We start from the raw sequence: 22339 nt of genomic DNA, 5'->3' as shown, positions 1-22339 counted from the left end.
GCTTTTGTTCTTCTGTCTCCATTGGTCTAAACAGGTTGTATCTTATTGGATTTTATTATGTACGATAGTATAAGCAAAATCTTTTATTGACTAGGAGGTTATACAGAAACCATTGTTCATTTTCTGTTAGTTGATTCTAAATACCCTGTAATACTGTCATTCTCTTAAATGGTTTTATATTGTTTTGATATATTTGATGCTACAGTATACAAAGTTATACTCAAAGATTTCAAGGGAAGAGAAAATATGGTAACTACTTTTATGTCGGGATTATCTTGTGGTGAAACACTATTTTGCTTAAATGGTTATGTTTTGATCTGCACTGTTTTGCTGTTATGCCCTCTTTTATCTCAATCTCCACTTTATTATTTACTTTTTTATTTTTATCCTTTTAATTAAGGGAAAAATAAATAAAAAATAGCAGGATATATTATAGTAACCCACTTTGACTTTCCATTATCTTGATTTAAAGCCCTGTATTGCTCTCACTATCTTATTTTGACTGATGTCCCTCTATTCTGCTTTGCTTGATAATACCAGGTTCGAAAGTTTAGGCAATAGCTGTGAAGATAGTGGGATTCCTTATGATGCCCATTCTGGTTGACTATTGTCTACTTTTGAAGATCTATAATGTCTCCAATGTTGTGGTTTTGTCGGTTTTGTTCTTTACTGTTTTGTTCAATTTTATTATAACTGATGATATAGGCAATTCTGTTAGAGATAGCAGGAGGCATTATGGTAACCATTGTTGATCACCTTGTATTATGATTTTACATTATCTATTATGTCCACCTTTTTGATTTGACTGACTCTGTTCTGTTATGTCACATTTGGTTCTACTCTCTTCCAAAAAAGTAATAAGAACTGTGGGAGCAACAAAACCCAAAATGTGTAATTGTCACTGTACAAAAGAGAGGAAAAGAAAGTGCTCTAAACGATATAACTGCATGTATATTTAAGTGTATAAGATAGATAATGATATCACTGAGTTTTGTTGGATCATTGAACAGGACTGTTTGCAGTCTCACTGTTGGAATGTCCACTTTATAAGCTTTAATTTTGTAACTTAAACAATTATTTCTAAGATGGCAATATGTAACCCATTAATTAGTGATTTCCTACTTTTTTTCTGTAAATCTGTATAACTTGTACCCTTTCTCTGGTTTTTTTTCTTTTTCTCCTTAAATAAAATTTTTTTAAAAGACATTATAATAGCTAGTGCTGCTTTAATATCATCTTGTTTTGAAGTCCTACCAAGCTTTTGTTCTTTTGTCTCCTTCAGTTTTATCATGCTGTATCTTATTGGATTTTATTATATGTGATAGCATAAACAAAATTTTTTATGGACAAGGAGATAATGTAGTAACCATTGTTTGTTTTCTGTTAGTTCATTCTGAATACCCTGTAATAGTTTCATTCTCTTGAATGGTTTTATACTGTCTTGTTATACTATAGTATATGAAGATATATTCAAATATTTCAAGGAAAGAGACCCTATGGTAATAACTACTGTTATGTCGGTTTGTCTTGTAGTGAAACATTATGTTGCTTAAATTGTTCTGTTCTGACCTGTGTTGTTATGTCCTCTTTTTATCTTAATCTTTTTTAAAATAAAAAATTTAAGAAAACAAAACAAGAAAACATTTTTGCTCATTAAAAGAAATCCCCTGCAGAGAGAATATAAAATCTGCACATTGGGAAAAGATTTTTGCCAACTGTCCTTCAGACAAAGGACTTTTATTTAGAACATATAAAGAACTGAAAAAAATTAGCCCCCCCAATTTAAAGTTCTAATCCAAAAATGGGCATCTGAAATGAATATACAATTCTCAGATGAAGAAATACAAGTGGCAAGTAAATACACAAAAAAGTTCAACATTATTGGTTATTTAAGAAATTCAAATTAAAACAACCCTGAGATATTACTTCACTCCAGAAAAAAATGGCTAACATAAAGAAATTAATCAGTAACAAACATTGGCAGTTCTGTGGAGAAAAATAACGTTTCTCCATTGTTGGTAGGAGTGTAGACTGTTACAACCTCTATGGAAAGTCCTCAAAAATCTAGGATTGGAGGTCCTATTTGACCCAGCTACTCCTCTTCTGAGTATTTTCCCAGAAGAACTGAAAACATTATACCATAGTGATGTATGTGCACATATGTTTATAGCAGTGCAATACAACCCAAAGGCCCATCAACTGAGGAATCGATAAAAAGATGTGGTATTATTTATAATGGAATAGTCCTCAGTGATAAAGAATGATAAACTTGAGAATTTTAGAAATAAATGGATGCAATTAGAAATCATACCCATAAGTGAAATAAATCAGATTTGCGTGTGTAATCATTGTATTGTCTCACTAGTGTAAAATACTGAAAAAGTAAATAAGATTCAAACTTACAATAGGTATAGTAAAAGGGAAGAATTTGCTCAAAGGGAAATTATATTGTTCAATCAATCTTGCATACCTCTATCTGGTAGCCTGAGCAATTACCTTGAGGATAACAATATACAATATAACAACCATTGTTAAATTGCTATCATTTTGTTTTGAAATCTGATGTTGACATTGTTTTGCTGTTGTTGTTTTCATCATTTTGCTTTGGTTGTTGTTTTCTAATTGTTTATTTGCATCTTAATTTTTCTTTTTTCTCCTTAAAATATGAATGAATAAATAAATTTTCTTTCAACCAATATGCACTAGTTGAAAAAGAAATCATGAAAACAAACCCATCTACACTGGAATCAAAAAATAGAAGGTTTAATAATCCCTGTAACCAAGGAGATGAAAGATCTGTGCAGTGGAAGTTTCAGAACACTGAATAAACAAGGTGAAGACATTAGAAGCTGGAAAGACCTGCCATGCTATCCGTTGATGGAATTAGTATTGTTAAAGTGGCCACATTACCAAAAAGTGATCTATGGACTCACTGCATTCCCCATCAAAATACCCATGACATCCTTCACAGGTTTAGAAAAAACAGTCCTCAACTTTATATAGAGACACCAAACACTCGGAGTAGCCAAAGCAATCTTAAACAACCTGAGCGATGCTGAAGACATATAAGACCCAATTTCAAATGATAATTCAAGGCCATAGGAACAAAAACAGCAAGAGATGAATGCAAAAATAAACCTATAGAATAAAGGAACAGAATCCAGGACACAGAAGGAATCCAAGTAACTACAGCCATCTGATTCTTGACAGAGGAACCAAAAGTATATATTAATGAGAACACCATTAAAAGCTGGTGCTAGGAAAACCAGATGTTACTGAAACTAGATTCGCATCTCTTTCCCAGTACATAAACTGGTTCAAAATGGATCACAGATGTAGGTCTAACACCTGAAACTTTGAAACTTGTAAAAGAAAACATAGGTGAAACACTCTACCATCGGCACAGACAGACTTTTTTAAAAAGGCTTCAGTATCACAGAAAATAATGCCAAGAATCAACAAATGGGATCACCTCAGGTTAAAAAGCTTCTGAACAGCAAGGATCATAAACAAGAGACAGTGTTGAGCATTGGAGAAAACTTTGGTGGCTACTCTTTGTATGTAAGGTTCATATCTAGAATAAGAATTCAAAATAACTGAAAAAACAACAAAAATTAAATACACAAATAGTAAATGTGCAATAAGATCAAACAGATGACTTTTCAATAGAAAAGCTATAAATGGCCTATATGCATATTTAAAATGTTTAAGATCTTCATCCACATGAAAACTACATGGAGATTCCATCTCAACCTAGGTAAAATGGCTATCACCAAAAATGCAAAACACAAGAAATGCTGATGAGAATGTGGAGAAAAGGGTGCCTTTCTACACTGCTGGTAGGAATATAAATTAGAATGACCAGTACAAAAATCAGGATAAAAGTTCCTCAGAAAAGTTAAAAACCATTTAATCCAGCTATAGCCCAAGAAATTCAAATCAGAATGTTGTAAGGACACCAGCATACTGTGTTTATTAGGGTACACTATGCAACAGCCAAGATATGGAGCCAACATAAATGCCCATAACAAGCAAATGGATTAAAAAATTGTCATGTAACTCAGTAGACTTTTGATTTGGCCATTTCAACAGAGAAATTTTTGTCATCTGCAGATGAATGGTTGTAGCACGTTATGAGAAATAAGCAATACTTGAGACACATATGGCATATTCTCTCTATTACATGATACCTAAAAACGTTGATAGGGAAGTAGTGGTGAGGCCATTGTTAGCTAAGAGGATGCAATAGGGTGAGCAAGAGTGTTTCATAGCAGGTAATATTGGGGATTTATGAGATCAAAGTTTATTCTGTGAAACGAAGCTCTCCACACATGTGAACATAGGGACGGGATGAATAATAAGGAAGGGGTGCGTGAGGATTAAAGAATATTATTTATAGGTACAAATCATCTACAATGAAAACCAGCAATGTCTGTCACCATATGCACTAAAGAATACAGTGAGGAAAAGACAAAAACTAGATGTTAATTGTTTTAAGCTTCCTGTTAGAAAGTAACAAAAACTGGGCCTGAGTGATTCCACTAGAACTGTGCTTTCAACTTTTTAACACTGCACAGACACAATTCCTCCTCTACCATCCAGACACCCTGCAAGGCACTTAGAAGATGATGTGCAGGGCTAACCTGTGCAGTTTAACAGCATGCTGTCTCAAAAACTGCATATATAAAAATAAAATAAAAATTATTAGCAGCATCATTTATATGCTGCTTTTCACACACTGTTCCTCAATATTCTGAGGGCATTTTTTACTCATAGTACATTCTGAGTGGAAAGTTTGGTAGCTCCACTCTCTCAAAGGTGGGAAGGTGGATATGATAGTGGCCAGCTCTGTTTGAGAGGCTGAGAAGTGTCTGTCATATAAAAGGCATTCAAACACTAATTTTAAATTGTTAGACTGCAGCTCACCACTAGCTGAGATTATTTTCGTGCAGTGGGTTTCTGGCTTCCTCTGGAGTAGATTAAGATCTTGAGCTGCAACAAAAATTACACTGAAAATCAGAGGATGAGATAAGAACACTGGAATCAGTCAAGAAACAAAAACTGCAAGTTCCTAAAAATTCCAGAAGGTATCACTGATACTTTCTCAGAAAGTCTTAGTAACATGCCTGGGTGAATGTTGTGCAGGCTCCAAACTTCTATGGGAAATAAAGACCAGAATCAGGGGCTAGAAAACTTTCTCTTCAGAAAGTCAGGACACAGAAAACACAATTGCTAAGATTAGCAGAATTGAAGTCAAGCAGAAAAGCCCTATGTTTAAGCAAAATTCACTTCTCTACCTGAATAATGCTGCTAACACCAAATATGTGGAGTTTTCCCACACAGGAAAACTCCACAGGATTTACATTTACACAGAATGTAAATCATTCTGTCCTAAACCCACCCAGATGCAAATGAAAATGTCATCGTGGCTACTTCTCAAGGGGAGACTGACCAAGCGTTTGTATTTGTCTTCCTTAAAATATTTCATTGTAGTAGTTGAGTAGATCTGGGGGCCTGACTGAGAAGGGAGCCCGTGAGGAGAAGCAGTGTCCATGAGTAGCTATAGCTGCCGTAATATACCACCATAGATTGAGAAGATTAAATAATAGATACTGATTCTCTCACAGTTCTGGAAGTTGCAAGTTGGACATTGGGTGTGAGCAAGATTGGTTCTCCTGAGACCTCTATCCTTAGCCTGCAGATGGCCATCTCCTTCCTGAGTTCTCACTTTGTTTTTGCTCTGTGCATGTCTAAAGGTTGACCTCCTCTTTCATTAAGGCCACCATTTACACTGGACGAGGGCCACCTAACAATTCATGGTCACTTAGTTACCTCTTCAGCGCAGATTCTCATAATTCAATATTTTACCTCTTATTTTCTTAAATACTTGAAACTGAAGGACTTTATAAGCCAATTCTTTAACTCTGATGATGAGAAGGTGGAATATCTGCATAAACACAGAGTTTTAAGGTTGAAGAAAGCCTTCAGACACTACAATATGGAAAGAACCAAACACATGCCCATATAGACATAATCTTGGAGTATTCATGGGGTCATTATGAAGGACAATGGTCCTTCATTTCCTGTTACTTGTTACCCAGTTGGTTCCAGGCCTTTTAAGTTCACCCAGAACCCTTGGAATATCATCAGTTGCAACACTGGAGCAGACTCAGTCTCCCAGTTCATCACTTAGAAACTGTCCAGTCCAAGGACAACACTGGTGGAACATCTAGTTGAAAGACACCTGCCTAGGCTGCAGAACATGACCGCGGTGTAACCAACAGATTTCTGGACACAATAATCTTTTTGGAGTGAATTGTATAAAACTATAAGAGGAAGAAGTGAATACAGAAAACTCACACGTACTCTTTTCAGTATGTTTTGCTGTGAAAGAGAGTGAAATCATGGGTTGGAAGCTAAAGAATAATATAATATTGAAGACTACCACTTTTTTAAAATTAAGAAGTTTGAGAGCATACTTAGGTGCTGAGGGGTGTATTGGAACAGAGCAAAATATTGACTCTGCATAGGAAACTGGATAGTGAGTGAAGAAAGACCTTGGGAAAAGGAGGTGGGTTAGTATTTGGAGGTTGAGAGGAGAGTCTGCCCCAGGAGGGGAAGGTGAAGCCAGACAGCAGATGCTCTGGATGGGGCAGAACAGTGTGATTCCTGCAGCAGGGGCCAAGGGCATCAGCTGTGAGAGTGGGTAGGAAAGGGAATGAAAATGGAAGGGCCAAATACTGTAATGAGTCATCAGAGAACGAGTGTCACAGGACAATGTAGGAGGAGGGGTACGTCTCCTCACGAACATTGGTCTTGTGAGTTACATGGGATCCATTAGCATGATTCAACTTTTCCCCCTCAAGAATGGCAGTCTTAGGTCCAATGCTTTCTCAAATCATTGGTCTCTTCTCATGTCACAATGTTCTGATGATGCTTAGTGCATAAACAGTTGAGGTTGTGATACAGCAATGCACAGGCAGAAGCGACTCAATAAAGTGGACTACTTTTATGTCGGGATGTCTTGTGGTGAAACACTATTTTGCTTAAATGGTTATGCTTTGACCTGCGCTGTTTTGTTGTTATGCCCTCTTTTATCTCAGTCTTTTTTTTAATTATTTACTTTTTTTTCTTTTTAATTAAGGGAAAAATTTTAAAAGCAGGATATATTATTATAGTAACCCACTTTGATTTCCTATTAACTTGATTTGAAGCCCTGTATTGCTCTCACCATCTTGCTTTGACTGATTTTCCTTTATTCTGCTTTGCTTGATAGTACCAAGTTCGAAAGTATAGGCAACAACTGTAAAGACAATAAGATTCATTATGACTCCCATTCCGGTTGACTACTATCTTCTTTTAAAGTCCTGTAATGTCTGCAATGTTTTGGTTTTATTCTTTACTGTTTTGTTCAATTTTATTATAACTGATGATATAGGCAATTCTTTTCAAGATAGCAAGAGGCAGTATGTAACCATTGTTGATCACCTAGTATTTTGTTTTTACGTTATCTATTATGTTCATCCTTTTAATTTGACTGACTCTGTTCTGGTATGTCACATTTGGTTTTACTCTTTTCAAAAAAAAAGTAATAAGAACTGTGGGAGTAATAAAACCCAAAATGTGTAATTGTCATTGTACAAAAGAAAGGAAAAGAAAGTTCTCTAAAGAATATAACCGCATATATATTTAAGTGTATGATAGATAACCATATTACTGAGTTATGTTGGATCATTGAACAAAACTGTTTGCAGTCTGTTTGAAAGTCCACTTTCTATGCTTTAATTTTGTAACTTGAACAACTATTTCTAAGATAACAATATGTAATCTATTAACTACTAATTTCCTATTGTTTATTTTTTCTGAAATTCTGTATAACTTGTACCCTATTTCTGCTTTTTTTTTTCTTTTTCTTCTTAATAAAAAAAAGTGAGCTATCATAGCTCATTTATGATACACCACAGCTTGTCTCCCTCAAACCTTGGTGGACTCCTATTTCACAGTGTTTCTTCCCTGTCTGGTTGGTGTAGAATCTTCTTATTCTTTGCATTAATCTTTTTTGTCATTGTCTCAGAGTTTATGGAATTTTGATTGTGGCAGCAATGGATTAAGAAGGGGGAAATGGGGAATTCACTGTACCAGGTGCATAACAACATCAACTCTAAATGCTTTGTCAATAAAGCCTTCTTCCGAGCAGATCACTGGAAAGTAAACCTTCTAGCTCTGTTCAAGTTTTCAGATGACTAAGCATCAACCCACACCTGACTACCTTCTTATGAGACATCCCAGGACAGAAACAACTAAAAAGCCAATCTTTAGTTACTAGCTCACAGACACTGTAACTACAAACGACAATAGGTTTAAGTTCCTGATGTTGAAAGATGTAACTGTTTTTGGTGGTGGCAGTCAGGGGTGCTTCAGCAAAGCAACAGATAATTAACATGGAGTTGAACTGGTATAACATAAGGTCACATGGAGTGTGGACAATGTCAAAATTTATGAGGGCAGAGAATTTTATAAGCTTACTATTCCGTCATTAGCTACTTTAGCTCTTGACCATTTCATCCAAAATTCACTGCTAAATTGTAACTTTACCTGTAAGAGGCTCACTGGTTAGAAGAAATATTTTGTGTCTACTGACCTCAAAACTTGAAAGAGGAAAACTTCTGAAGTGTGAGAAGCATTCATAGTAAGAGTAAAAGTCATAGCTGATGAGAAAAATTTAAATCAGGCTATGTTCTTCCACTGACTCAAAACTCTGATACACTTTATGCATCTTTTCACAAAGCTGATTCAAATGAGGTGTGTTGATTTACACATTCACACACTATTGTTGGTGGGAGTGGGGAGGTTGGAAGGGTTAGGGAAGAAGCCAGTGTTAAAAAGCTAACACACTGAGGATTGAAAAAAATGGCGGCTTGCTAGGGGATCAGGTGGAGAGTCTCTCCAGAGAAATCATATTAGAAGCTAGAATATGACAACATGGAGAGGGCCAGACAAATGGATAACGATTCTTATTAACCAAGACAGCACAGCTGGAGGATTTAAAGTCATGCTGAGATTGTGAAGGCTGATAATGGGAGGCTGCAAATCCCGTGCCTTTAAATCAACAAACTGACCCATGGACCCAACAGGAAAAGCTGTGTTGGCTTTTGGTGACTGCTGGAAACTGAGATCTGGAACCCTGAGAAGCAGCCAGGACTGCCGCACTGCACCAGAGGAGATTGTGAAAGGCTCTGGAGCTCTGAAACCGAACGCTGTGCAGTTTTCTGACCATTCTGCACTGTGTCGGGAGCACGGGGAGGGCGGGCAGCGTGGTGTGCAGTGGACCTGGGAGAAGGACCTGTGCTGAACCCTGGTGAGTACTGGGGACCCCGTGGCTGCTGGGGTTGGCCAGAGAACATCTTGGAACCGGGCAGTGCCTGCCACCACGGGGACATCAATAACACAGAGTCTGGCGGCAGACATCTTAGAGTTGGGCAGAACCTACAGCTCAGTGACATCAACGAGTCCCCCTGTAGGGAGGTTTGGTGGAAGACATCTTGAAATTGGGCAGAACCTGATGCCGTGCTGGCTTCAGTGTGATACAGAGAACTAGTGGAAGACATCTTGGATTTGGGCAGATCCGCAGTCCTGGTGCTCCTGCCACAGAGAGGTCTGGAAGAGAAAAGCTGGGATTTGGGCAGAACCCTGTGCCACAGTGACATTAGTCAGCTGCTTCTGGTACAGAGAGAACTGGCAGGAGCTACTGGTGCTAAACCAAGCCTCTGCTTGGGGCCCAATAAGCAGATACAAAATAGTCACAACTCAGTGACATCCAGAAAGTACAGCCTAATTTATGGAATGACTGGCACAGAGGCTGGAGGCTAGCCTGTACCACCCCTGCATCCCAGCCTACCCCAGATAACAGCAAATTGGGGAGGACAGCAAAAACTCAAGTCAGCATGCTTCTGAAAGGCACTAAGCAATTCAAAGAGGGCCAGAGACCCCCAGGACACTCCAGTCTGAAAGAAACCAGAAACATGACAAGAGATAAAAATAAAAAACAATCTCCAGCTGCCCAACATGAGAAAATAAGCCCAGGAGAAGTAAACACTGAAGAGACCAAGCACAGTAACCATCCATCACTCGACACAGCATCAGCCGAAATTAAAAAAAACCTTCATGATCTCACAGATGAATTTAAAGCTGTACTCCTGATCCAAGTGAGGCAAGATATAAAGAGATTAATTAAAGAAATTACAAGCCCTGCCCAAGAGAACACAGATGGAAGAACTGAGGAAATCAGAAAAGAAAGAGAAACTTCTGAAGAAGAATTTAAACATAACTTAGAATACATGAAACAGATCCAAAGAGAATACCAGGAAACTAAAAACTCCATTGAACACTGGCAAAATGCCTTGACAGAAACTAAAGACAGCCTTCTGAAACTTGAAGAGAGATTTATGGCATATGATCATGAAAGAAAAAGCCACTTAAAAATAACAAGGAACCAGAAAGAAACAATTCAAAAACTAGAAGATGACAAAAAGATACATAACTTAAGAATAAAGAATGTGAGTGAGGAAGCAGGAGCAACCAAAAATGAAATACAAAGAATATTCACAGATATATTAAAGCAAAATTTCCCATGTATAGCAAAAAAAAATAATATCCAGATAAAAGAGGCATACAGAACACCAGCTACCTACAACCAAAACAGATCTATGCCTAGACATATAATAATCAAGATTCCAGAAATCCACCAAAAGAACAGAATATTAAAAGCAGCCAGATGCAGATTACCTACAATGGGAAAATTATCAAAATAACAACAGACTTATCAACACAAACTCTTAAGTCAAGAAGGGAATAAAAAGAAATATTCCAAGTCCTAAAAGAAAATAATATGCAACCAAAGCTCATATACCCGTCAAAACTCTCTCTCAAAATTAATAGAGAAATAAGATGCTTCCAAGACAAGGAGGAACTGTGGGAGTTCGTGGCCACCAATCCAACACTACAGAGAGTGCTGAAGAACATTACAGAGAAAGAGAGGAAGGGAAACCAGGATTCCAGCAACAGTGGCAGAGAGGCCTCAATGAACAAGGCAGACAGTGGAATGAGGGAATAAGGTGGACAAATTATAGCAGAAAAGTGGAATAGCAGACATGAGGCAGAGACGGTAAGCTCTGAAACACTATAATTAAAAAAAAAGGCAGAGGTCATTGTTAATGGTGTATAAGGATTTAAAAGACACAGTAATCTTATCATCATATTTAGTTTGAATTTAATTTGTTCTGGTCTGTCCACTCATGTCAGATTTGAGGGCACAGACATCTTGACCCAAAAATAGCAGGTTATACCATGGTAACTATCCTTACTTTCCTATTAACTTAAACTGAAATCCTGTATTACTTACATTGTCTTACTATGACTGATCTTAATTGAATCTGTATCATAAGACTATAGGTTGGCCTTGGCTGATTTTATTTGAATTTGGTATGCTTGTTAGTATCAACCCTAAAAGTAGAGGCAACTACTCTGAAGATGACAAGATGTAAAAGATATCCATACTGGTATTAACTAGTAACAGCTCTCAAATCCTACAATGCTGTCAAAGTTAAGTTTTTATAAAAATAGGTGATACTATGTTTAATTATAAGCCGGTGTTGTGGTCAAATCTATTGAAAATAACAAGAGAAAACATAGTAACTACGGAAGATCATCTATATTGTGGTCTTATATGTCTTATCCATTGCATGTTTTTCTAGGAAATTGTTTTGCTGTCTTGCTATGACTTGGTTTTCCCTATAATACAGAGAGGATAGATATATATGTAGAAATTCACACATGGGTTTTTTTAAAAATTATTTACGGGAACAGATTATATAATGCAAGATGTAATGAACAGATACTCTGAGGAAGAGACACCAAGAAACCCAAGGCTAATTTTGTAGCATTATGATATAAATTCTAGCAATACTATTGTTCGCTGATTAGAATGACATTGGACTGGTTTCTTGAGTTCAATTTCAGCATATGTAGAAATGGGGACAACTATCACAAAGAGAATGAGAGATGCGATGGTAGTTATTATTGTCTTCCCTAATTTGGAACTTGAGGACCTAAAAAGCCTTCATCATCCTGTAATGATTTGATTAGTTCTATAATATGCAATAAGTATATAAAGTGGGTGAAGATGGGGACAACTATTTGTAAGAAACTAGAGACAGTTAGACAGTGAAGATCTCCAGTGGACTTGCTTTGAAATCTGTATTTCTTTAAATTGTTTTTTTAACTGTTTTGTTCTGTTTTGATATGTTTAATCTTACCCTCTTTGAGATGTAAAACAAATGTGTAGGACTGATAGCCATATTACTAAGCTTTTGTTCGACCATAGAGCAGAACAGTTTGTAGTGTCACTTTTTGAATGTCATTCTAAATACTTTAATTCTATAACCTGAACAGCTATTTCTAAGATGACAATGTGTAACTTATCAACCAGCAATTTCTTACCGTTTGTTTTTCTGTAATTTTGTATTATTTCTACCTTTTTTTATCTCCATGTATTTTTTTTGTTTCCTTTTCTTTAAATAAAAAAAAAGCTAACACACTGTGTGACCCCAAGTGTATAACGTTCTGGAAAAGACAAAACTGGTATCAGACAAAAGATTAATGTTTATCAGAGATTCAGCAGGAAAGAAGGGTGCATTGCCAGCAGCTTGAGAATTTCTAGGCCATTGAGAGAACTCTCTGTGGCAGCAGGGGCCAAGGGCATCAGCTGTAACAGTGGAGATACGACATTGTACATGTTTCCCAGCCCATAGGATGCGCAATACCAAGAGTGAACCCTAATGGAACCAGTTGGATCTGGGTGATAATGATGTGTCACTGAAGGTTCCACTGTACCAAATGTGTTGGGAGTGCTGGTATTAGGAAAGGCTGTGAATGTATGAGCAGAAGAGGTACATAGAAAATATCTATAAATCAACTGAATTTGCTGTGAATGTAGAACTCTAAAATGTAAGATTGGTCTATACAAGTAATCTCAGGGCTCTATGAGGCTAAATTAGGAGAATTCCAAATTGTAGCCAATCCAGGCAACTTAACAACCTAGTAAATAAAACACTATTTTAGAGTAAAAATAAAAGTTATAAAACAAACTGGAGGTATAGGTAAGATGGGGCACCCTGGGTTAATTCCCCAGCATGATACATATGTAAATAAAGTCTACTTTTAAAAATAGGAATGCAATTACTTTTACTAGTTTATATCTGAAATATATAATAACCACAAAAAAACATAAAAAAGGAATATACAAACCTCATGTTTGCTGATGCAATGCAATCCTTATTTCTTTAATGACATAGAATTTATTCATATTTACATGGAGGAGTGGGTGGAAAAATGAACTTGTAGCTAGATAGATGAATCCCCTCTCTGTCTGGATGTCTTTCTGTTTTTTCTTTTCTTTCTTCTTTCTTCCTCATTTTTTGAGGGCAGTGGTACTGTGGTTGAACCTTGGTCTTTGGCACTGAATTGCACCACCAGCGCTTTTCCCTATATTTATTTTTCTGCTTTGAGAACATATCTCTCAACTTTCATTGCCAAGGCTAAGCTTCAACTTGTGATTCTCCCACCTGTGGTTCTCAGAGGGTTGAAATTATAAGCCACACCTGGGAACCACACAACTTCATTAGTGAAGAAAGGGTATGAATACCATGGAACCAAGGAGAGTTTCCACTGTTGATCAGCCTTTGGAATTCAGTATCCCTTTAAACTCTTCTTCTCAAAAAGAAGTAATCTCATTCTTACCAAGGGCAATAACCCAAAGATTTGGAAGTTTAAGATCTACATTTGTGTCTTTGTGATGTGTCTCCCACTAATTTAGAAGAATTCTCCAATGACAAAGACAATCAGTATACAATGGAGTAAGAGGCACTGCATACCCACAATGGAAATTCCCAATGAAGAGCAGAAAACTGGGGGAGATGTAGGAGATGCCACTCTATTGCAGTTAACTAAGGTCAGGAGAGAATCCAGGAGCCTTGAATAACAGTGTTAAACCCCTAGAAAAGAACACTTGTGCTTCCACATTGGAGAATGAACAAATAGCTTCAGTACAGCCGTATCTCAGTTGGACAATGAAGATTATACATTTCCTGAAAATACGGGAGAAATATATATATATATATATATATATATATATATATATATCAATGTCAGTAAAATGAGTGAACCACTTTGCACTAGAAGCACAAAATCTTTATGGGTGACAAGAGGGAAGGAGAAAAATGATGAGTAAAGCAGGAGTGTGAGGAAGAGATTCCAGTGACAGCACCTTTCATTCATTTGTTCAGTTTTGCTATTGGAAATGTGTATTAAACAATAAGGCTCCCGGGCTGGGAATTTAACTCAGCGACATGAGCACCTGCCTTGCAAGTGCACAGTCATGAGTTCGATCCCTAGTACAAAAAACCAAAACAATAAGGCTCCATTTGTGAGTAGTTATCCATAGAAGACCAGGAAATGTGCAGACTACGTTATGTGTGCATTCATCTATAAACAAATTCACCACACAGGAGTTAATCAGGGTCCTTCACTCAAGGGGAAACTGAAAACTATGGAAGAATAAGACACATGGAAATTTACAAATAGGAACTTGTTCCCCTTCATGTCTTAAGGTTGGAGTTCATCTTAAAGGAAAATTCTCACTCAGAACCTAAGAGATACAATTTTTATTAATTCATTAGTAAATATTTATTGATTCAGTAATTCAACAGAAATTATTATTCATTAATTCAATGAAACAACAGTCACTAATTTACACATGAAGATGATGTTCCATCAATGACATAGACCAAAAAAGCTCTGCTTTCAAAAAGCTTACATTCTCATGATTTCAAAGAAACTCTATCAAACTATATGCATAATTATGAGTTTTCATGCCACTACAGAGGACAGTTTTGTTTCTAACTTTTTTTAATTTTAAAGAGAATTTTTCAAAGCACAGTTTCCAAAGCTAAAAGAAGAAAGGATAACTAAATAAAACAGTAACTATTTAAAAATTGAACCTCTTATTAAAAGACTTCTCTAAAAGAAAACACTGGACCCCGTGGACCTCAATAATGAAAGTGTAAACACTAAGGAAAGATACAGCAGCAGAGCATAGGGAAATCGTAACAACAGTCACCTTTGTATAAACACTGACATACTACAAGCAAATTGAAGGACATAGATTGCAAAGTTATAAAATACACAATGAGAACGTACACCTGAAATGAGTGCTTTAACCCAAGATGAAGGAGTGGCTTAACATTTAAAAATTGATGGATACAATATAGGACCCCCTAAATAAAATGGTAAAAAGACATAATCATCTTAATATTGTGTAGAAAATACATTTGATAAAATCCAGTAATCACTTGTAAATTTTAAAAAGAGAGAAAAAAAATTTTGTCTTTTTGACACATGGTCTGGCTATGCAGTTCAGGCTGGCCTTGAGCTCACCCTGTAGCTCAGGCTGGTCTCAAACTTGCAACAGTCCTCCAGCCTCAGCCTCCCAAGTGCTGAAATTACAGGAATGCACCACCATGTCTGGCAAGAGAGGAAAATTCTTAGCAAACTTGGAGGTACCAATAAACTTCCTTAGTCTTATACTTGAAAAAAAAAAGTTTAGGAAATAGTGGTGCATGCTAGTAATCCCTGGTACTCCAGAAGTCGAGGCATGAGGATTATAAATTCAAGGCCAGCCTACAAAATTAAGTCAGACTTTGTATCACAATTAAATAAAAGGATCTAGAGTTATAGCCCAGTGCTCCCTGAGTTCAATCATTGGGGGTCCTTTACCAAACTACAAAAACTCTGTCACAACCATTTTATCTAATGATGAAATTAAGTTTTATTTTTAATCTACATGATTTTTCTAAATCCTAGGAGTCCACAGTATTCGTTCTCCTCTTGTATTCTTCCCCACCTTCACTTAGGTCAGGATACACACTTAGGTCAAAACAAAACACAAACCCCTCCGAGAGAGCCGATTATCTATTTCTTTCCCCCCCAAATCAGGTAGTTTTCCAAAGCAAATATTCAAGGGCATAGCTCAAGATGAAATAAAGCTGGAGATAGGATTACAATACTACGGACAAGCCTGAGTCACTTCTCACATTGTTGTTAACTCCTTGCCTGCAGTAAGCACCCCAGAACCAGGGGCTGTGTCAGTAGTCTGGACAAAGTCCTCACTCAGGGCCCTCTCCAGTCTGATGGGCAGGGAGTGGATCAGTCTTTCTCTGAAGTTCTGACCCACAAAGACATAGACTACAGGGTTAATGCAGCTGTTGAAGCAGGCCAGGGACGCAGTTAGAGGGAGCAGTAACAGGCATACAGTAAACTTAGACGTTTCATCCTCTTGGATCCAGACTTGGAGTAGAAGCATAATCAGACGAAAGGGGAACCAGCAGATGGAGAAGGAAGCCACAACAGCAATGAGGACCCAAAAGGGACGGCTGGACTTCATCATGCCTAGTCCATGAATCTTGACAGCAATTAGCCCATTACAGACAAAGATGATGGACAAGGGCATGCAGAAGCCAATAATGAACCGGGCAATCCCAAGAGGTAGCACTATTGCTAAGAGTACCTTCATCTGTTCTTCCTCTGTGGACCCCAAAGATTCAAAGGTGGCCAAACAGATTACATTCCCTTGTGGACCATTCGTTGTATTTGAGAAGACAGCAGTTGGCAAAGTGAAGACTACAGCAAGAAACCAGGGTCCGATGATTAGCTTTTTGGCCAGACTCACAGTGCGGTGGTTCTGGACCCACACTGGATTCAGCGCACAAATACAGCGGTCCAGAGCAATGAGAGCAATCAGGAAGATGCTTCCATGCTGGTTTATGTCCATTATGATGTTAGTCAACTTGCACAGGAAGCTGCCAAAAGGCCAAAGTCCTCCCATGGCCCCGGAGACAATGAAGAAAGGTAGGGTGACACAGAAGAAGAAGTCGGCAAAGGCCAGGTTCAGGTAACAGAGGGTGGTGACTGTGCGTGCCATCCGAAATCCAGCCACCCAGATCACCAGCCCATTGCCCAGTACACCAAGGACAAAGGTGACTGAAAGTATCACTACTGGGAGTATACACACCACGATGTATACAACAGACCTGTTCATCCCTTCAGATTTATGTGGAGGAATTACGGTGTTGACTTCCATGTTGCCTGTACCTGCAATATTTAAACAAAGGTCATTTCTCCAATGTGGTTTATGATATATCCTCCATATTCAGATGCAATATCACCTGCCACTGTGCCTCCTACTCCACCAAGGAAATCTATTTTATCAATGCTGGTGCCCAGTGATACCATGAAACAGGATGTCTCTTAGATGTTCTCTGGAAAGGAAAGTTCTCACAATTATAAGTACACATCTGCCTCTCAGTTGAGAGGATAATCACACACACACACACACACCAGCAGTAATACTAAACTGGGGGTGACAGGTAACATAACACGGAGCAGAGGCAGCTTCACATACTGACTAGACTCACATCAGCAGGTACGATGTGTTTCTCGTCGTGAATCTTTATGCAAAGATTCAAGATTCATCAAGCCCTGCCCTGCACCATCTTTCAGCAAAGAAGACCCCCATCTCTACTTTCAACACAGCTTCCTCATCCCATGTTAAAACCAAAAACTTATACAATTTTAGCGTTCTGTGTGATAGATTATGATGGTATCAAGTTTTCTTAGTATTTCAATGTTCTTACTAGAGACCAAGTTTTGTGAAGATTGTTGTACATGAGGCCCAGTTTGATCTACATAATTGCTCCAAAGTGTTAGATTTTCTAGTTTTCTTAGGATTTGCTAAACAATTATGAAGCCTGGTGTAGGTAATCTGAATGTTAGAGGAAGGAGTTAGCTCCAGCTTGCTCTGTGAATAGCAGTTATTTTTCACATGTAATGGCCATTATAATATTCTGCCTTCTCTGTTTTATCATCCTAAAAACTCTAGCTCAGGGGTTCTACTGCACTTTTCAAGATCATATCCAACCAGTCCATGGAGATTTGCAAAGCAGGTTTATCAAATTCTAGAGCAATTGCCTTTGCTGCATGGTACTGCCTTTGCCACTGCACGGTGCTGCCTTTGAAAGGGGTTTCCCTAGAGTTACCTGTGTATGCGTGGGCCCTGTAATGATGATTTCCCTCCTTTACATCACTTCCTACTTCCACTATTTGTTGTTTGTCCCCATCTCTTTTCTGAGGTCTTCATGGGACACTGTGTAATGTTGACCTCAGCACCATTGACATTGGAGCCTGGGTATTTTGATGTTTGGGGCTGTCTTGTGCACTGCAGAATCTTTAGGGGCAACTTTGGCATCTGTCCACTAAATGCTGTTAGCAAATTCCCTCCAATAATGACAGTCAAAGTGTTCTTAGGGAGGCATAATCACCTCCATTTTAAAGTCACTCTTTTGACTGGGTTCTAATTTGCATAAATCTATACGTATTTGAATCCTACCTCTGACTCCTCCTCAGTTTGGGTTCTTGCACAAGGTCAGCTCTGAATTTAGGTTTCCTTCTCTGCATTATGAATGTGTGTTTTGGTGGGGATGGACTTCCAGGTAAAGACTAACCATGAATAGACATGGGAATGTTGGCTACACCATGTCACTAACAAATGGGAGCTCATCCTCCCCAGGATCTGCGCTGTGTCCTCGGTCTGGGCTGTTCAATGTGGAAGTTCAAGGTCAGAGAAGAACAATGTTCCTGAGAACAACCACTGCTATTTGTGAACCATATCCCCCCTCAAACAGCTGCCATCACCTTTCAGACTTCCCAGCGGCTCTTGAAGAGTGCATGTGTTCATTTACAGAAGGCATTGAGTACACTGAGATGTTACAATATTGAATAATATTAGCTATACTCACCTACTGTTGCACAAGTGGGGAAGCTGAGCCTCAGACTGGTTATGGGAGTTGTTTAATTCCCCTGGTTAGAAATTATCAGAGCCAGAATTGGGCTTTAGTCTGATGGATTTCTCCAGAATTATGCTTTAAATCTTTTTCTCACTCTGTGTTTCCTCAACAAATTCAGGTTTTCTGTTCCTGTCGTAAAACATCCTATAAGGCACTAAAAAGGTGATATACTCAGTGATCTCTAACTTGTTGACTTCAAGATGTGTCAGTACATGGAAAGACAGAGACAGCTGGGGCAGGCCAACAAGCCAAACTTTGCAATCACAGCTGCACCTAGCTGTAAAATGGGAGAGGGAGCTGTGAGGCAAGGGGCTTACCTGACTGATGGCCCCCGTGTGGTGAGACCTCACACAAGCCAACTTCTCTCACATCAGCAAACTACCTTGGGGCCAAACATCCCATCCTGAGATACAGGCTGAAGCCGCAGCTCAGAGAAGGGAAGTGACTGCCAGATGTCACCACCTTTGCGGTGTTCAAATTAGTTTTAACCATGTACTTTACGTGGGAACTCAGCACTTCCCTGTGACTCACTCTGCTTAGCATACTCTCATCCCCATCTTTAAAATTAATTTCAGTACTTCTGCTTTCTCCTCAAACTCTCCACTTTCCTCCAGGGCTCTCATTTGACTGATATTTCACTGAGGAAATGCCAACAAGTTCACACAAATGTTTAGCTTTCTTCCTCCAAACCTCCAATCTACCTGCACCTGCTCCTGTGATTCAAATTCTTTCCCATTCCCAATACCAACCTCCCATATTTGCTCTGAATCCTTCCCCGCTTCTCCAAAACATTCTTCTGTTTAACACCAAAACAAGCTTCTCAGAATTTCAGTTCTGCTATTTCATTCTCACTGTGACATAAATATTATTATACCCTTCCTTTAAAAGTTGTGATCGTTAGTCCATGCTTCTTTCCAACTGCTTCTTTCCAGTGTACCCCTTCAGAGACTTCTTTCTCTGAAAAACATTCACAGTCAGACACTAGAAGGGGCGACTCTAACTTCCTGCTCCACTTCTTCTCCTCAGATTTTCTCCAAACTGTCTGCATGTCATCTGGGTCCTTTGCACTCCACTGGGTGTGGCCTCCTGGAGGAGGCTGAATGACTCCATGCCACCAAATCCAGTGGTCCCTTCTCCACTCTTATCCTGATAGCCTAGTAACATAAGATCTATCAGACTGTTCTTACTTCCTGATATAATTGTCTTTTGCTTTGATCATTTATCATGCACACACACACACACACAAACACACACACACACACACACACACACACAAATTCTTCATTCTTTAATTTGTTCAACAGTCTATGTTTTGGTCAAACTTACAAGCTTTTGATTCTCTAAATTTTATTCTAAATTTGGGTTTGTGCCTTATCATACACCCTGGTCGATCTATCTATAATCATTCCACAGGAGATACAGTCCAATTTCATGGCTCACAATATCATGATGACAGTGTGTAATCTAACCCATCATCCACAGATGTGCCACACAGATCCGGCATGACATAATCAACTAAGTTCCTAACATCTCCACATGACCAACAAAACCCCACGCTAACACTGCCTGAACAAGATTCTCAGATATCATATTCTTCCCAAGTAAACCACTTTCCCAATACTTTGAGCTGACATAGTCTAAGCTTACATATTTGGTTGTGAAATCATGAAATGTAAAATGTGCCTTTGATTGCTTTTTTTTTACCCTGTAAATCAGTGCTAGCCCTTTTAATACTGAATATACTCAATCATCTCTACCCCACTACCACTGTCTGGAGCCCTTCATATTTTCACTAATCTCACAAGTAAATTGATCTGAAACCTGCTGCCCCCCCCACTAAAATCCACTCTCATGAAAAAAGAATCAAATCATCTCTTATGAAGACCAAAAACATTATAGCACTAAAGGAGACATTCTGGCAAAAATCTGTAATCCCAACTAATCAGCAGGCTGAGGCAGGAGAGTGGGATTTTTGAGGCTACATGGAAAACATAGTGAGACTTTGTCTAAAAAGAAAATTTTAAGCAAATATGCAGAGGTGCTGCTCAGGCAGAAAGACCCTGTGTTAGGTCCTCAGTGCCACAAGAAAATAAATAAGTAAAAACAATAATGAAGATAAGGATTGTCCAGGTCAGATCTGTCCAGTGTCTCCTGTCCTCAGGTCTCATCCCTTCACTGACGTCTTCCACACTATGCTCAGTTCATCCTGAGCTCCTCCACTTCTTCATACACGCACTTTATTACCAACTCAGGCACTCTGCGTTCTCCATTCCCTTCTGTTTCCAATGCTCTTCTCTTTGAGCTCCCTTACCTGACCCTTCCTGGACATTCATACCTTAGCTTAGGTATTAAGTCCTGCAAGAGCCTATTTGATCCATGATATAAAGCCTTTTCCCCAGACACAATTGGTCTTCCCAGATAGCAGTCTTGTTTCTATACTGGATTTCTTTTTCACCCTCAGTGCCCTCAGCACTAATGTGTAAACTCTTCAAGATAGTCAGGCTTGTTCAATGCTTTTCCTCTAGTGTTACACTCTGTACAGAAATGTGATGTGAGCTGCAAGTACAAGCCACACACATGGTTTACAATTTTCCAGTAGCCATGCTGAAAAAATTTAGAATTCTAGAAAAATGAGTATTAGAGACATATTTAATTAACCCAACATATTCAAAATATAATACTGGAATATTTTATCGAAATAAATTGTTAGTACAGATGTACAGTCACAGCAGCTCAGGAATCTGAGGCAGGAAGACGCTGAGGTCAAGGCTATTCAATTTCTTAGAAAGACCTGGACTCAACATTTAAAAATGCAAAAACAAAAATCATTAGTGGGATCACTTATGCCTTGGTTGGGCACTCTGACTTTGAAAATACCAAGTGATTTTTTTATAATAGGAATCAAACTGAAGACCTTACACTTGCCAAGCATTTGTAGAGCTGAGCTATAACCCCGGCCCCCAAGTGTCTTTTGCATTCTAGAACATTCATTCTAGCACATGTGCCCTCAGAGTGAGTCCTGTGCTTTGAACATGCTAAATTGAAAGCTCAGTGGCTGTCCTCATCAGGGTTAGAAGCAGGACAGCTCCACTTGAGAGGTGGAAGGTGTCTGTCACCTAATTGGCATCCAAACAATATTTTCTAAATTGCCACCCTACAACTTACCTCCAGCTGGGATTCTCTTGTGGCAGGTTCCTGGCTTCCTGCGGAGCAAAATGAATTCTCAGCTTTCAGAAGAGATTTTATTGAAGGTCAGAGGGAGGGACAATGAAACCAATGCTAAGCATGTGACAGAAACTAAAGGTTCCTTATGAGTTCCTGTAGATTCTCCCCCGCTCTCACCCTTCTTCCTTCCCCGCTTACCCTCTACTCCCCCTCTCCTC

The 22339-nt window shown here is 38.4% G+C and overlaps 1 protein-coding gene across 2 annotated transcripts; it reads right to left on the bottom strand.

The window, feature by feature from the left end:
- Positions 1-14705: 14705 nt before the first annotated feature.
- Positions 14706-22207, bottom strand: LOC100735441 (N-formyl peptide receptor 2-like). Of its 2 annotated transcripts, none has more exons than XM_063253245.1 (2): positions 22122-22207; positions 14706-17205 (listed from the first exon to the last, which is right to left on the bottom strand). In XM_063253245.1, exon 2 carries the CDS (start codon positions 17192-17194, stop codon positions 16145-16147), a length of 1050 nt encoding a protein of 349 aa, XP_063109315.1. In that variant the 5' UTR covers positions 17195-17205; positions 22122-22207; the 3' UTR covers positions 14706-16144. The 2 variants fall into 2 exon arrangements, with proteins under 2 accessions (XP_063109315.1, XP_003465630.2); XM_003465582.3 differs by lacking the exon at positions 22122-22207 and adding an exon at positions 18909-19252.
- Positions 22208-22339: the final 132 nt, after the last annotated feature.

The sequence above is a fragment of the Cavia porcellus genome, unplaced genomic scaffold (assembly GCF_034190915.1).
Source record: "Cavia porcellus strain 051 isolate PalLab524CR breed Dunkin Hartley unplaced genomic scaffold, mCavPor4.1 scaffold_7, whole genome shotgun sequence".
NCBI classification, from domain to species: domain Eukaryota; kingdom Metazoa; phylum Chordata; class Mammalia; order Rodentia; family Caviidae; genus Cavia; species Cavia porcellus.
The sequence above is the reverse complement of the archived record's forward strand: the minus strand, read 5'-3'. Positions and strand labels throughout refer to the sequence as shown.